This window comes from Channa argus, chromosome 6 (assembly GCF_033026475.1).
Source record: "Channa argus isolate prfri chromosome 6, Channa argus male v1.0, whole genome shotgun sequence".
Taxonomy (NCBI): domain Eukaryota; kingdom Metazoa; phylum Chordata; class Actinopteri; order Anabantiformes; family Channidae; genus Channa; species Channa argus.
Window position 1 is genome coordinate 1250629 of NC_090202.1, and position 14096 is coordinate 1264724.

The window sequence follows — 14096 nt, forward strand, 5'->3', positions numbered from 1 at the left end:
TGATGTTGGAGGCTGGGGGGAGGAGAGGGTGCGTCACAGGGGTGGAATGGCCAAATGGGGCAATGGAAGGGGAGAGATATGGAAGCGATAGTGCTGCTGGATGGAAGGGGATGGTGTTGCTGAGCTGTAGTGATGCATTCTGGTCATTCTGCTGCAAACGCACGGTGAAAGTGAGAGCCAGTACACTGACAGCACACACTGTGTGCTGCTGTGGAAAATGATACGTGTTGAGCCCAGATGGACAGCGAAATAAATTGAAAGGATCATCAGTGATCATCCAACCTTTCTAAGGTCTTTATATCATGCACTACTTAGGAGGAACTTTGTCGAGGCTGAGATGGGAACCGATACTGTCATTATACAACATGAGCAAGCAGCTCAGTATTTACATTTTGGTTTGGCTGTCAAAATACTGACGGCAAAGATACATGCTGCATCGAGGAAGCAAGACAGAAGTTGCATGTGCTTTTTGTGGTTTACATATCAGGCATTAAAACAATGGGCAAAATATAAGTTTGATACATTGTAAATGTTTGCTGACACTGCAGACTGGGTCTTTTCGGTGGAAGCTCCCTTAACTATAAACCCATTCCTTGAGGCTAAACATGCTTTAAACAGGCACAAGTATAAGCTGCAATCTGAGCATTGCCTTTAGGTGGCGCTACAATTAACGGTTAACTTGCTCAAAACACCCACTAAGCCCTCCGGTCTAAAATCTGAGTGTAATGTGGAGTATTCCTACTTTTATGGCTCAGTGTAATACAAAAATGGTGGAGACAGTAGCCATAATTTCCAGCATCTGCGGGTATTTTCCTGAGATTTTCCTCATTACCTCCATTTAATCCACCACATGCTCCACACTTATTTTTCTCATGCATATCAGAGCAGAGTTTCTACACTTTCACATGGGTTCGGCTTTTTTTTTCTCGATCATATAGCCACACTGGTTCAATTGGAAATCAGCTGTCCTGGGCTGTTGTGTCATCTCTCCTGTGTAATGGATATTGGTAAGAAGCACCTGAGCTCCTTCTCCTGCTCCTTCACTTACAAACTTTCTGTCTCTATTTCTGTCTTTACGTCTTTCTGTCTCTTCAGCTTTTTTCCATATGATGAATATACACTGATCAGCCCCAACATTAACATCACCGGGTTGTTTTAATATAAACATATGATGGTTTTATAAATGCTAATGTATCTTTATGTGTTAACCATCTGTCAGAGCATAAAGTGGATAAGATCAGCTTTCAACTTTAACATTGACCTTTAAAACTTTTTTATTAATTACTGTATGTTTAGCCACACTAACCATAATCAGTAATGTTTAAATACGCAGTTTTATTAGTGGAGTTCTTTGACTTTTGTACATTGAGCAAAATGTAGATAATCTTCTTTGTACTTGAGTAAAATACGTAAAGTGGTTCTTGTAGTGGAACATGTTTTGGGGCCCTGCTTGGACTTTCACTTGAGTACTGAGTTTGTGTACTTCTACAACCTCTGCACACAGTGTATCACATTTAGCTGTACATGGACTGTGGAGCTGCAGACTTCTCAGAATATCCATGCTGACCACTAGTGCTTAAGGCCTTGCTGATTGTTGTAAATAGGCTCTATACACATATCAGATGGACACTTTTTTAGAAAAAAGGCGTTTGATCCTGTCACTGTCCTATATCTCTGGAGACCGTGAGGCTTGATGAAGTTTTAGTAGAATAGTGATGATTGCTGCAGTATTGTAGCTTCCCACGTCCCAACAAACAGGGTTAAACAGGGTTTAATTAGAATTATTGTTTGAGGGACATTATGTTCAGTAAATGCTGCTGCCTAACAGTCTGTCAACCTGTTGATGTTCACGCTTTCCATTATTCTAATCACTTTCAGGAATGTCAAACCACAAGAGTTATTTTTCCTTTTTTCCTTTCTTTTCAACTTTTCACGCGTAGAGCAGCTGTAACAAGGCAACACCATTTCCCCACAGGTATCAATAAAGTTGTTTTGAATGTTGAATCTTGAAGCTTGACCACAAAGATGCCATTTCAAAGCCATTCTTACAGGAAGTGTTTTTTCTAACGTGTCTCATCTTGGAAAGCACTAAGAAAAGCTTAACATTTCATCTGTTGGTTCTAACTTTGCTTGATTGTATTATTGCTAACATTCCCACTATTTGCACCATTATGTTTCTCTTTGACTCACCCCATGGTGTCATCTGAACGCTTGCCATGCTTGTCAGTGAGTCACCTTGTTTGACTGCTGACCTGTTCACGTTGTACCCCTTCTTGGCTTTGACTCAGAGGTTCAGCTCCAGCCCCTCTGTGACCTTCTAAAGAAAAGGCTAATGGATGGATTAGTCAATGGATTTCCACATTTTCCATATTATTGTCAAGGCCACACGCTGTTTTATAGCTGCAGGAAGCCAGTATTCCATGTGGGCTTTATGTGTGTTAGAGAGGATGTGGATCTGAGAGAGCTTCTACTCTGCACCTGCTGTTGTGCTCTTCATCTCAGCCATAATGGTGACTGACAGCTGGGATAAGCCTGAGTTGTCTAGAGAATAGCTTGCTTTCTGCAACAAGTCTCATGGGGCTGGCAGCTGCACAGAGAAACAGTTGGGTGCAGCTGCTGCTCCATGACGACTCAAAGGTGACCAGACCTACACTCAGTTCCAGGCTTCTGAGGAACACACTGCATGTGCCAGATATGAAATAGTGAATGTTTCCCGTTTTGTTCAGTGCTAAGCAAAAGAATTATTCACCTACACAATCAAATCTGTACAATTAATAAAATAGGAAATATAATTGGGGCCTAACAAACCCTGGAGATAGACGTGTCACAATAATTACATTATCTGCTTCTCATACGGAATTTGGACATGACTTCTCTGAACGTTAAACTCAGAGTTGGACTCACACCCATCTGTAATATCATACTGCACCAATTGATCGGGTGAAGGTCTCTTTTGTGGCTGCTAGCCACAGTGGTTGGTGAGCAAAAAAGTTATTGTTAAAAGTTATACCCAATTATTTGTGTATTTTAGAAAGACATTAACATGATATGCAAATTATATATAAATGTTCAGAATGAAAACAATTTTTTTTTTACTTCTTTCTGCTTGCTATTAAAAAGAGTTTCTTTTTAATTATATTGTTTTAGTTAAATCAACAAGTTACAATTAACAGTGGCAAGGACACCGTCTACAGTATCAAATAATATCGTAATATTCACCATTTGTTTTTAATGACCTCAGTAGAGTGAAACCAATTGAGGGCTATCAAGTACAGTTTTACAGAGAGGGTGTGAAATAGTGGTTTGGAAAACCAACACCTGAGGTGTTTTTAGATGGCCACTGAAAAGCCTGCGACTATTTCTTGTCAGTAGGTGATACCCAGGGCTTTTTTCCCCTTATCACCAGAGTTCGTCTTAGTTGAAATAAAGGGGAGCTTAAAAAAAGTCCAGTGCAGCTCTTCAGAGAAGAATTGGGATAAAGCAGTAAGCAGAGGCATGGAAAGTTTTAGATAGGCTGTTTCTCAGAGGCTCAGTCAGTTTCTGCTTATCTGCTGCGCCCTTATCTCTACATTTCATATTTACCGATATTGGCTAATAACCCCTGCTAGTGGCAGCTGACACAAGGTTACTCAGGAAATGCAGCTGCTTTTCAAAAAGGGTGAATCCATGTAATACCTTCTAGCTCACATTCACGGGAGCCCTGTGCCTCCATCATTTTATTCATTGTTCATTTTTTCCATTTTTCCCTGAGAGATTGGTGACATGACGAGTGAAAAAACACTTGATGAGCCGACATCGCTGCCGCTCTCTCTTGAGACAGGCCACCCGTGAAATTTGAGCCTTTTCATTATTGAATGTGATAAAACATCTTTGAAATTACAGCGACAGAAAAAAGAGGCAGACAGAGAGAGGGAGAGAAGTCAATGTGATGCATCTCTCTCCTGTCAACAAGTCATCCCTCACCCTGCGTCGTTCCGTGTCTTTGTTTTAATTTACTTTCTCGCTGTCTGAGAACTAGAACAGCACATCTTCTGTGGCTGCACGTCTATCTCATCACACTTGTACCTTTAGAATTCACGCTCCAAGTAATAAAGCTCTTTTGTTCTGCCTTTGTGCACACACAGAAAGATTTGCCATCAGTCATCAGGAATATGAGATTTTACTGTTGCGTTTCCAAGGCCACAACCGGTACACAACCGAGCTGTCGTGCTAACCTGAGCCTTCAGAATCACAATCCGTTGGTGTACAGCTGTCCTCCACATTCTGTCTATCACAAAGAATGGCACTTTTTTTTGTAGTGAATTTTGTGAACAACACACATGAAAAGTTATGTTAATCTGAAGTAAAAAGTCTAATCTGAGATAATAAAAATAAACGAATGATTCACATCACACATCTTGAAACTCTGGATGTGGACATTTCCATGACCGACGATTTTCCAGGTGAATTTTAAATATTCTGAAATTCTGGGGGAAAAAATGGAAGATGTTTGGAACCAGCAGCCCTGTCTCCAAACTTTCTAACAAGTAACTCTAAAAAAAACTTATCTTACTTAATTGTCTTGTCTGCCACTAATGACATCACTAGAGTGACACATGACGATGGCAGCATCATGATGCATGCGGGCTGCTCAGCAGCAGTGACAGGGACACTAGTAAGAACTGAAGGAAGAATGCTTGCAGCCACATACAGAGGTCCTTGAAGAAATGCACAAGACCTGAGACTACGTTGGCCAGACTTAAAGCCCACAGATCATCTGTGGAGAATTCTGAAGGTGGCAGTTGACGGACAATTCTCACCCAATCAAACGGAGTTTGAGAGGATCTGTCAGGAAAATTGAGATACTCTGCTTAAATCCAGGTTTGATAAGCTTGTAGAGACTTAGCCAAGAAGATTTTGAGCTGTATTTACTGTCAGACAGGGCTTCTACACAGTATTACATTAGCGGTTTGAGTAGTTCAATTAAAATTGCAAAAATGTGTCAAATAATGTTTCAATTTGCCATTATGGGATGTTTCATGTAGACTTATGGCAAATTAGCTTATTTTTTCAATTTGCAAATGAAAAACAGTAAAATTTGCAAAAAGTGAGGGACTATGAAAAATTTCTGAAGCAATTGTCATTTGGTTTATTGTATATTGTTATTTTGTTTGTCATGGTTCATGAGTCATAAAATGTATTTTTTCCAGTAGAAAGTCAAAGTGTATTTTTAAATCCAGAACGTACAGTGTATGTGGACCAGAATGAGCCATATTGCTGTGTGGCACTGTGGATTGAAATGTTTTGTGGAATCTGGCAATTCAGAGTAGTGTTTGTATGAGAGTCATGATCAGACTTAGCGGTTTAGTTCTCCCAACACTAATGTGACTGTTTTTCACACAGTGCCAATCAGCAGCTTAAAAAGCTGCATATGTAATTACTGCTGATAAAAGTGGAAGGAACGTGCTCTAGCTATGTCTAAATATTGGTTTCTCTCTTATACTGGATTATCTTTGTTTCCCCTCAGCCCTTGTGTGTTTGTGTGTGTTTCTGTGGTTTGACTCATCTTTACTGGAAGTACAGTGTTGACCACATGCTTTAAACAACGCTTTAACAAGTTTAGTAACAAAAGATCATTTTCTTTATTTCTTTGTATTAAGGTGAACAATTGAGTTGTTTACCCATTCTCCCATACAATCTCTCTCTATAAGCTGAATAAGATGTGTCAAACATGGGAAAACAGTTGAGTATATCACTTGTGGGAGATGAGCTAAACTGGTGTGAAAAAAAGATTTGGGTTCCTGATTTCTTTTTTCTTTCACATCGTAAAACAAAGGCAACCTGTGCAAACACAAGTTAAACATGATCTCTGTGTTTCTTGAAGCCCCTACCCCCCCCTTTTGTTAATTCACCTACTGAAATTCATTAGTATGAGAAGGGTTGCAAAGCTGTTTCCAAGGCTCTGGGACTCCACATACACACAGTGAAAGACATTATCTGCAAATGAACAAGACTTGGAACAATGGTGAACCTTGCCAGAAGTGTCACTTGAATCCAAGAGCACAGTGACAACTCAAAGTTGAACCTGCAGCATCTCTTTTGATTCTGCTATAAAACACCTCAATGACCCTCAAACCGTTTAGGAAAATCCTCTGTGGATTGATGAGTCAGAAGTTGAACATCTGGTTTAAACCAGAGAATTCCACAAACAACCAACATATAGGGTCAAGCATGCTGGTCTTAAAGAGGCAGAACATGAAGTGTTCATTTTCTCAGGTTGCCTTTTATTTCAGATTTTGTAAGATCTGACACAGTTTGGTATGAGATACACATATAAAGAGAAGAAGAGAAGAATTTAGGGGGTTTGGTGATTGTTTGTACAGTAAAACACTAAGTTACTTGGCAAACTGGGGTCACAGGATTTTTCTCACTTGGACAGTCTATGGCAGAGGGTATGAAGCATGCAACAAGACCCGACAGAGACTTCTGATGTTCTTTGTTTAAGATGGACTTATGGACACGCTAATGAAGGAGAATTGCAGCCCTAAGGCTGGTGGACTCTACAATGCGACACACCAAAGCGTTGTGGTTTGAAAGGCGCTAATGTTGGATAGTAGTTTATCCTGGCATTGTAATTATTTGTGAGGATACTATCAACTGAAGCTATGTCATTGCAGACCGTGTCGATCTTAAAGGCTGAACGGAAGTGAGAGGTTCTGTTTCTTTTTAAGACGCCCTGCTTTAATTTACCATTTATATTGTCTGCATTTGGCTCTTTGGCTGCCATGTAGACTTTTGGTTACCAGCGCACAAAGAATCTTGGGATAAGTTGGGCTGCGAAGGCTGAACATATAATGAGGCAACTTGATAACAACAGCTTGATACCATCTGATCTGAGGTGATCTGAAGCTTTCACAAGCTGACACTGTATTGCCTTTAAACGTCCTATCGATGTCTCTGTTTGATACGTGTGTGCACATCTACATCATGACTGAAGTCTAACATGTTGTGTCTTTTTTTCAGGTAGAGGACGCTATGCTAATGTTTGACAAAACCACCAACCGACATAGAGGTAAGCTGAAATTCAACTGGTAGTGTAGTCAGCTTGTGTGTCTTTGTGTGTTTGGACTTGAAATACTTTATACTTCACCAACTTCCATATCACTAGCCACCACTATTCAGCTATTGCCTGTCTATTATATGCATTAAATAAAAGCCACTTCTCCTGCACTTCCAGTTCAGTACACACACACAGACACACGGCCACAGTAGTAACAGCAATGACTACACGAGTAAGTGAATTTCCTTAAAGATTCCTCCCTCCCTGAAGGTCAGGTCCATTGTTGTTCATTACAGATAGCTTTCACTCTGACCAGCAATCCATACTAAATCTGTTGCCTTATCATGGTGATTCTCCACACTGCTGACTGACAAACACAAACACACAAGTTCATACAACAGTATGTAGCAGCTGGGCCTGATAGCTAAACACACCACATAGACACCATTTATTTTTCCTATCAATTTAATTAGCCCCATTTCCCCTTTGGCCATTTTGCCCCTCCGATAAGTCGATATGAATCTACACTGGCATTGTGGTGATTGGATGATGGAAGAGAGACACACACAGGGGGCAGAAAAGAATAAGAGGGTCAAACAAGGCAGTGAGAGAAAAGGCAAAAAAAAGAGGAAAGGTGCCCTATGGTTGAACAGAAGGACAGAGATTGAAGGAGGGAGGCCTGTGTGGGCCGATAAGGGTTCAGATAGCTGATGCTGCAGAGCAACACAGGCAGCAGGATGGTTATCGCCACCCCCTCCTTATCTAAATGCCTTATCTGTGGCTTCAGCAGTGCAGCTCTCTGACCCAAAACAGAGGACTTTACAAAGACATAGAAGCATAGAGGAAGAGACAGACATTCGGCTCTGAGCTGTTTTAAAGACACACCAGACCAACACCATGCTCAGGAGCAGCCTGGATGGAAAATAGAATAAATGTTTTCAGCATCACACGCCTTTGTATTTAGTAAAGCAAAAAGTTTTTCAAATTCCTACAACACCCACTGAACTCAGTAGCCAGTTCAGGCCTGGACCTGGACTTGGCCTCTCTAAAACTTACTCTCAGCTGACCCTTATGTTTGGGATCATTGTCTTGCTGCATAACCCTGTTAGAACTGAGCTCTAGCTTACAGACTGATGAGCTGACATTCTGTTTCAGGATTCTCAGCTAGAGAGAATAATTCGTATTTTTAAGTTAAACTGGCCCTGATGCAGCAAGTCACCCACACACCATCACACCACCACCACAATGCTTGACTGCAGGTATGGTGGTGTTTTTTTGTGGAATTCTTTATTTGGTTTACACCCAATGCAAAAGGACCCTTGTCTTCCAAACTAATTTCTCATGTCCTAAGTCTTCTTCATTTGTAGATAGTGTCTCTCACTTTGAATCAGTGGATCTTTTGCAACTCCTCTCAGACAAATGTGTTTCAGTGTGGTCATTTGGTGGATGGACTAACTATGGGAGGCTAATGCTTTTTCCCACCTTGTTGGTATTACATCAGCTTTTAGCTGAAATAACTACACTGTTTGTTTCAAACATGTACTGTACTCTGTGTTTGCTCAAGTTGCCTTTGTTTAAAAATGTATTTAGTTTGAAAATCATATGATTCACAGCACTGAAAAGTTTACAGAGCCTATTTCTGCATTATTAATATTCACTGTAAATACACTTTGTATTCCGGTGCAATTAAGGAATATTGACATTCTGCTTTTCATATTACTACTTCCTACCAAGATGACATTTTTTCAATATGATTCTTCTTCCCTAGGTTCCTGTTTTTTTATGTAGCTTGGCAGCTTTAGAATCTTATTAAATGTCTTTTGTCTCTGGTTACCTTCACAGGTCATCTGACATTTGATTCGTGTTTAAAACTGTTAATAAATGCTGCGCACACTAGTTTCAGTTCCAAAATGATGTAGCATCATGATGAAATGATTTGTCAGTTATGTCTATTTCATAGTGAACAAGATGAATTAATGAGATTAAAAAAGAGAAGACCAATCAGACTGCACATGCAGTTGTGTACACTTTACAATCAAAGTGAATTCATATGATAAAAGAGAAAGAGAAGATAAAATGTGATGACTTGTGGATGATAGAATAGAAGAAAATAGATAATAATGATGGTGAAGGTGAATATCATGAAATGTACAATAGAGTATAAAAAAACACAAACTAATAATAAAAAATGACAGACAGATATGTCTGTTAAAAAACAGTTTGAAGCATAAAATGAACTGAATTTACAGTAGCTATGTCGGTGTCTGGTGAAGGGTGATGGCAGGACATGTGGTCCAGAGCTCAGGCAAGAGGTCCATCCAACAAGTCAGCTGAAGGCAGAGGGCTTGGCTCCTGCTCACATCTCTTAAAAGATCAAAAACAGCATTATCCAGGTACCGTTTGGCCAGATGTAGCTTTTAACGTGTCACATAATGACGCTGCATGTTTGTGGGGTAGTGCTGACAACCCTAATTAAAACAATCACAAGATGCACAAATGGCCGCTTCACAAATGAAACACTGATTAAAGACAGGCGTCTGTCTTGAGACTCCCTGTGAGTTTTCTTTGCCTTTTATTAAGCTTAGACAAGATTGTTGGTTTTTTGATTGCAAAATAATTCCTGCAGTGGAGGACAGTGTGTGTTTGTTTGTGCACACGTATGCACTGATTGCAGGAACAACCCTTATCTATGTTCTTTCCAGCGGGGGGGTGATTAGGGTACACTGTAGACAGGGACCCCCTAGCTGCACATACAGACACACTAACATGGCTATTTGGAGGCACATTCCCAAAACAAAGCTATCACAGCATGTCTTGCCTGACACATTCGATGTGTTCACACAGTGGGAACCTAAATGTGACAGGTCTAGAGGACCTACCATGGGAGATGGTCAGCAGTAGCAACTCGGGGGGGGGGGGGGGGGGGGGAGCAGTAATCAAGAATAAAAATACTGCACTTCCAGAAAGTTGGGATTTTGTGTAAAATAAGAGATTTGCAAGTTATCTGAAACCTGTTTTGGATTGTAAATATTACAAGATAGATAAGATAATATACATGTATTGTAAGATGAAACTGAAAACTTTGTTTTTTGAAAAAAGATTTCGAATTTTAGAAGTTTTAACAAAGCAATGGGACATGGAACAACAAAAGACTGAAAGAGTAATGCTATATACTATATAAAGGGGCGATTGTACCGCAGGAAGGTACAGCGGTTGTCCACCAATCTCACAGTCGTTGGTTCAATCCCCGGCTCCTCCGGTCACATGTCAAAGCGTCCTTGACATGTATATTATCCTATCTATCTTGAGCAAGACACTGAACCCCATCTTAGTTGCTCCCGGTGAGTGTTGGCCAGATGCATAGCAGCTCCCCCATCGGTGTGTGAGTGTGTGTGTGTGATTGTGAGTGTGAATGGGTGAATAAGAAGCAGTGTAAAGTGCTTTGAGTGCCAATAGGTAGAAAAGCGCTAAATAAGTGCAGAACATTTACCATTAAAACCAGACATGAATCCATGGTGGAAACCACTGCATGGTTTCAGTAACACCTCTGAAACCACTGCGTACACAAGTTAAAACTGCAAAGAAACAATCATATATAAACAAGATCCAGAAACACTGGATCCTTCTCTGAGCTTGAGCTTATTTAAAACTTTCTGACAAGTCATGATGTGAAATTCGTCTTGGTAATGATACAACCGAGAAGACCCTGAACTGTTTCTGAAAACTGCTGAAATCCTGCATCAAAGAAGAATGGGGAACAATTTTGCTTTCAAAATTAAAGCAACTGCTCAACTCAGCTGCCAAACACTTACAGAAAGATGACTCAACATAGTGGTAAACATCTTTTGACTTCACATTTCGAATTTCTCAGTTTGTGTTTGTGCTTTGCAATCAAAAATAGGTTTCAAATGGTTTTGAAATCGTGGCATCCTCTTTTCCCAACATTTGTGGAAATGGAGCCTGTATATGAAGTTGCAGTAATAACAAGTACTTTGTTTATTATACTGTTGATTTGGAAGAAACAATAAAGCTCAGCTAATGTTCGCTATATGTGAGGATTAATATGCAGACTGTGCAATAGATTTCTTTTTGGGCCTCAGTCAGCACATGAGGACAACGTTGCAGCTCCCGTACCTTGACCATCTGGTGTGCTGTCTGCATGTGTGTACAGAGATGCTCCTCTGTCCTCAATGCATATGTATTAGGATGATTGAGCAAATGTCAGTAGGAGATAAGTGTGATTGATTAGGCTTTCTGCTGTACACAGTTCGGAAGAGCAGGTGATTCAGTGCCTCCGAAGAGCGTCTGCAAATATTACAAACCTTTTTCCTGAGCACGAGTCTCCAAGCAGCAAAAAGTAAAAAAGGAGCTGCACAGAATTGGTAATCAGGATAAAATAAATGTTTTAAAAATAAATGATGGCAAACAAAAGATTATGGGAGTAGTAACAATATAAAGTGTGAAAGCCACGTTTGAATATTGCATCAGCTCCTCTGTGCTTTTGTGCTCATTAAGCTTTAATTTAAAACGCATTTACAGTATGTCCAGTGATTGTCAAATAACTGGTTCAACCACTACACTCCTGATACAAGACATATAGACGTGTTTCTCTGCTCTTGTCTGCTTTCTGTCTGCAGTGTTATTACAACATACAGCACATGTTTTTGTTGTATTAAAGCTATTCTGCTCATGTGGCCATTAGTCATGGAGGTTTGTTTAATGATTCCTGCTGCTGTAAGCTTTTTTTTAACTGTGTGCAATGTGTTATGATCATTCTTTCCACTTAACCAGTACCTGTGATTTCTCAGTTTACAAGTCAGTCAGAAGCTAGTGATCTTATTCCAATAAAGTTTATTCAAACTGTGTGGATGTACTCTCAGGGTTGACAAGAAGAGACAAACACAACTTTACTTTTTGTTATTCTACAACAATACTTGAACAAAGAAGGGATAATGTGGAGCTGCGGATTTGTGGAAGATGCAGAAATCATTAAATCAATAAAAAATAAATTGTATAATTCATTGTTTTGTTATAGTTTTGTCTATTGTTCTAGTCAAAACTGTGGAATGTTCCAAAAATGTCATTACCTACAAAACAGAGGTCAGATGGTGACATACTGTAGCACTCCAGAATCTTCTTCCCCTTCAAGTGTAGAAGCCAGATCAGGATGTCGGGGAGAAAATGTGCAAGCTTTTTTAAAATAAAACCAAATAAACCAATATCTTACAGTCCAACTGCATAATCCTAACCTTAAGGTCTAATCCCTTATCTTAACCACTTAGCGTGTTCAGGGTCACAGGGGGCTGAAACTTACCCCAGCTGCCATGGGCCGAGAGGCAGGCTACACCCTGGACGGGTAGCAACCATCCACCATTCATACCTACAGGCAATTTAGAGTCACCAATTAATGTATCATGCATGTCTTTCAACTGTGGGAGGGAACTGGAGTCCGAGGAAATCCAGGCAGGCACAGGGAGAATATGCAAACTCGACACAGAAAAGTCTGGCCGGAAGGAAAAGTCAGACAGGGGTGACTGTGGGGCAGGAGGTAGAGTTGTCGTCCACCAATCCCTCAGTTGTTGGTTTAATCTCCACCTCCTCCAGTAACATGTCGAAGTGTCCTTGAGCAAGACACTGAACCCCAACTTAGTTGCTCCCGGTGAGTGTTGGCCAGCTGCATAGCAGCTCCCCCATCGGTGTGTGAGTGTGTGTGTGTGTGTGTGTGTGTGTGTGTGTGTGTGTGTGTGTGTGTGTGTGTGTGTGTGTGAATGGGTGAATAAGAAGCAGTGTAAAGTGCTTTGATTGACAGTAGGTAGAAAAGTACAATATAAGTGCAGAACATTTACCATTTACTTCATATTTGGTATCTGAACAGTGTTAGCTCTTCTTTTTTTTAGACTCATCATAACAGACCAAAAATACAGTCAAGTTCTACCCACTGTGTGTGCAGCCACTGTTCGTAGCATTTTGTTTTAATGTAATTTGTCTTGTAGGTTAATCTTAACCTGGTGGTTTTTGTACCTAAGCCGTTGCAAAGCAGCTCCCCTACCAGGGTGTAATTGTGTGTGTGTGTGTATGTGTTTGAGTACCAATAAGTAGAAAAGCGCTATATAAGTGCAGAACATTTACGTTTTAACTTAGCGCTAACGACTTCACGACTGTGCTGCACATTCTCAAAATACATACAAATTTTAAAATGTAAAACTTTTATAACGCTGTAATGCAACTGTTAAAACGTTGTATACATAAAATGTATAGTACATTTACAGTATAACAAAGGCAATTGGACTATGGAACTGTGGAACCGCTCACACAATAAGAAAGCCAACTAAAATTTCTGAACTTCCAGAAATCCAACAATGAGCAGGATTGTTCTTCTGTGTGTCTGGTGAGGCGTAATGATGCTGTAGTCACAATGCGTTGTCGCTCTTCAGATGCTTTAGTGCTTCCTGAACTGAGCTGGATCTCTAACAAGAATGAAACCAGTTCTCTGTCAGTCAGATTGACACTTCTACCAACTTGTCTGTAAAGGAGCTGATTGTAAAGGAAACAGAAAGAAGGACACTGGCCAGCAGGACACTGTAAGCACTACATAACTACCAATTAAGTGAGAAGACTCATTTCCCATTTCTAGTTCTGTCTCGCTTTTATTATTGAGTCTTTGAACGTCATCTTGTTCTGCAGAGGTTGCCATTACAATATGTTTGCAAACCACTTGAATATTTTATTTTTCTAATTCTCATAATGACACTCTACGACTGGCCAGACTTCATGGCACTAGCCTCAAAACTGATCTTGTTTGACTTTGACCAAAATTTGAAACAACCTTTTATCTGACCTATTTGACATGGTGTAGCACTAAAACATTTAGGATTGTGCCAAGGCATGATGTGTGGACGTTAGAGCCCAGCCTCTGCTGAGATCTCGGCATTAACCTTTGAGTCTCATGAGGCTTCTGTTTATGTAGTGGAAATGTGGAAACTCACAAGAAGGAAATCTGTTGTCAGTCAGGGACGATTACGCCTAAGTCTGCCTCCTAATGGATATTTCTTAAAGT

At 40.2% G+C, this 14096-nt stretch overlaps 1 protein-coding gene across 10 annotated transcripts in view; it reads left to right on the plus strand.

The window, feature by feature from the left end:
- The window catches only part of msi2b (musashi RNA-binding protein 2b), a 248973-nt gene that overhangs the window by 127262 nt on the left and 107615 nt on the right, over window positions 1-14096 (plus strand). For all 10 annotated transcript variants that reach the window (XM_067507483.1, XM_067507488.1, XM_067507487.1 and 7 more), the window contains exon 7: window positions 7003-7051. In XM_067507483.1, coding sequence (XP_067363584.1) covers window positions 7003-7051 — 49 coding nt within the window. The remainder of the gene's footprint in view (window positions 1-7002; window positions 7052-14096) is intronic.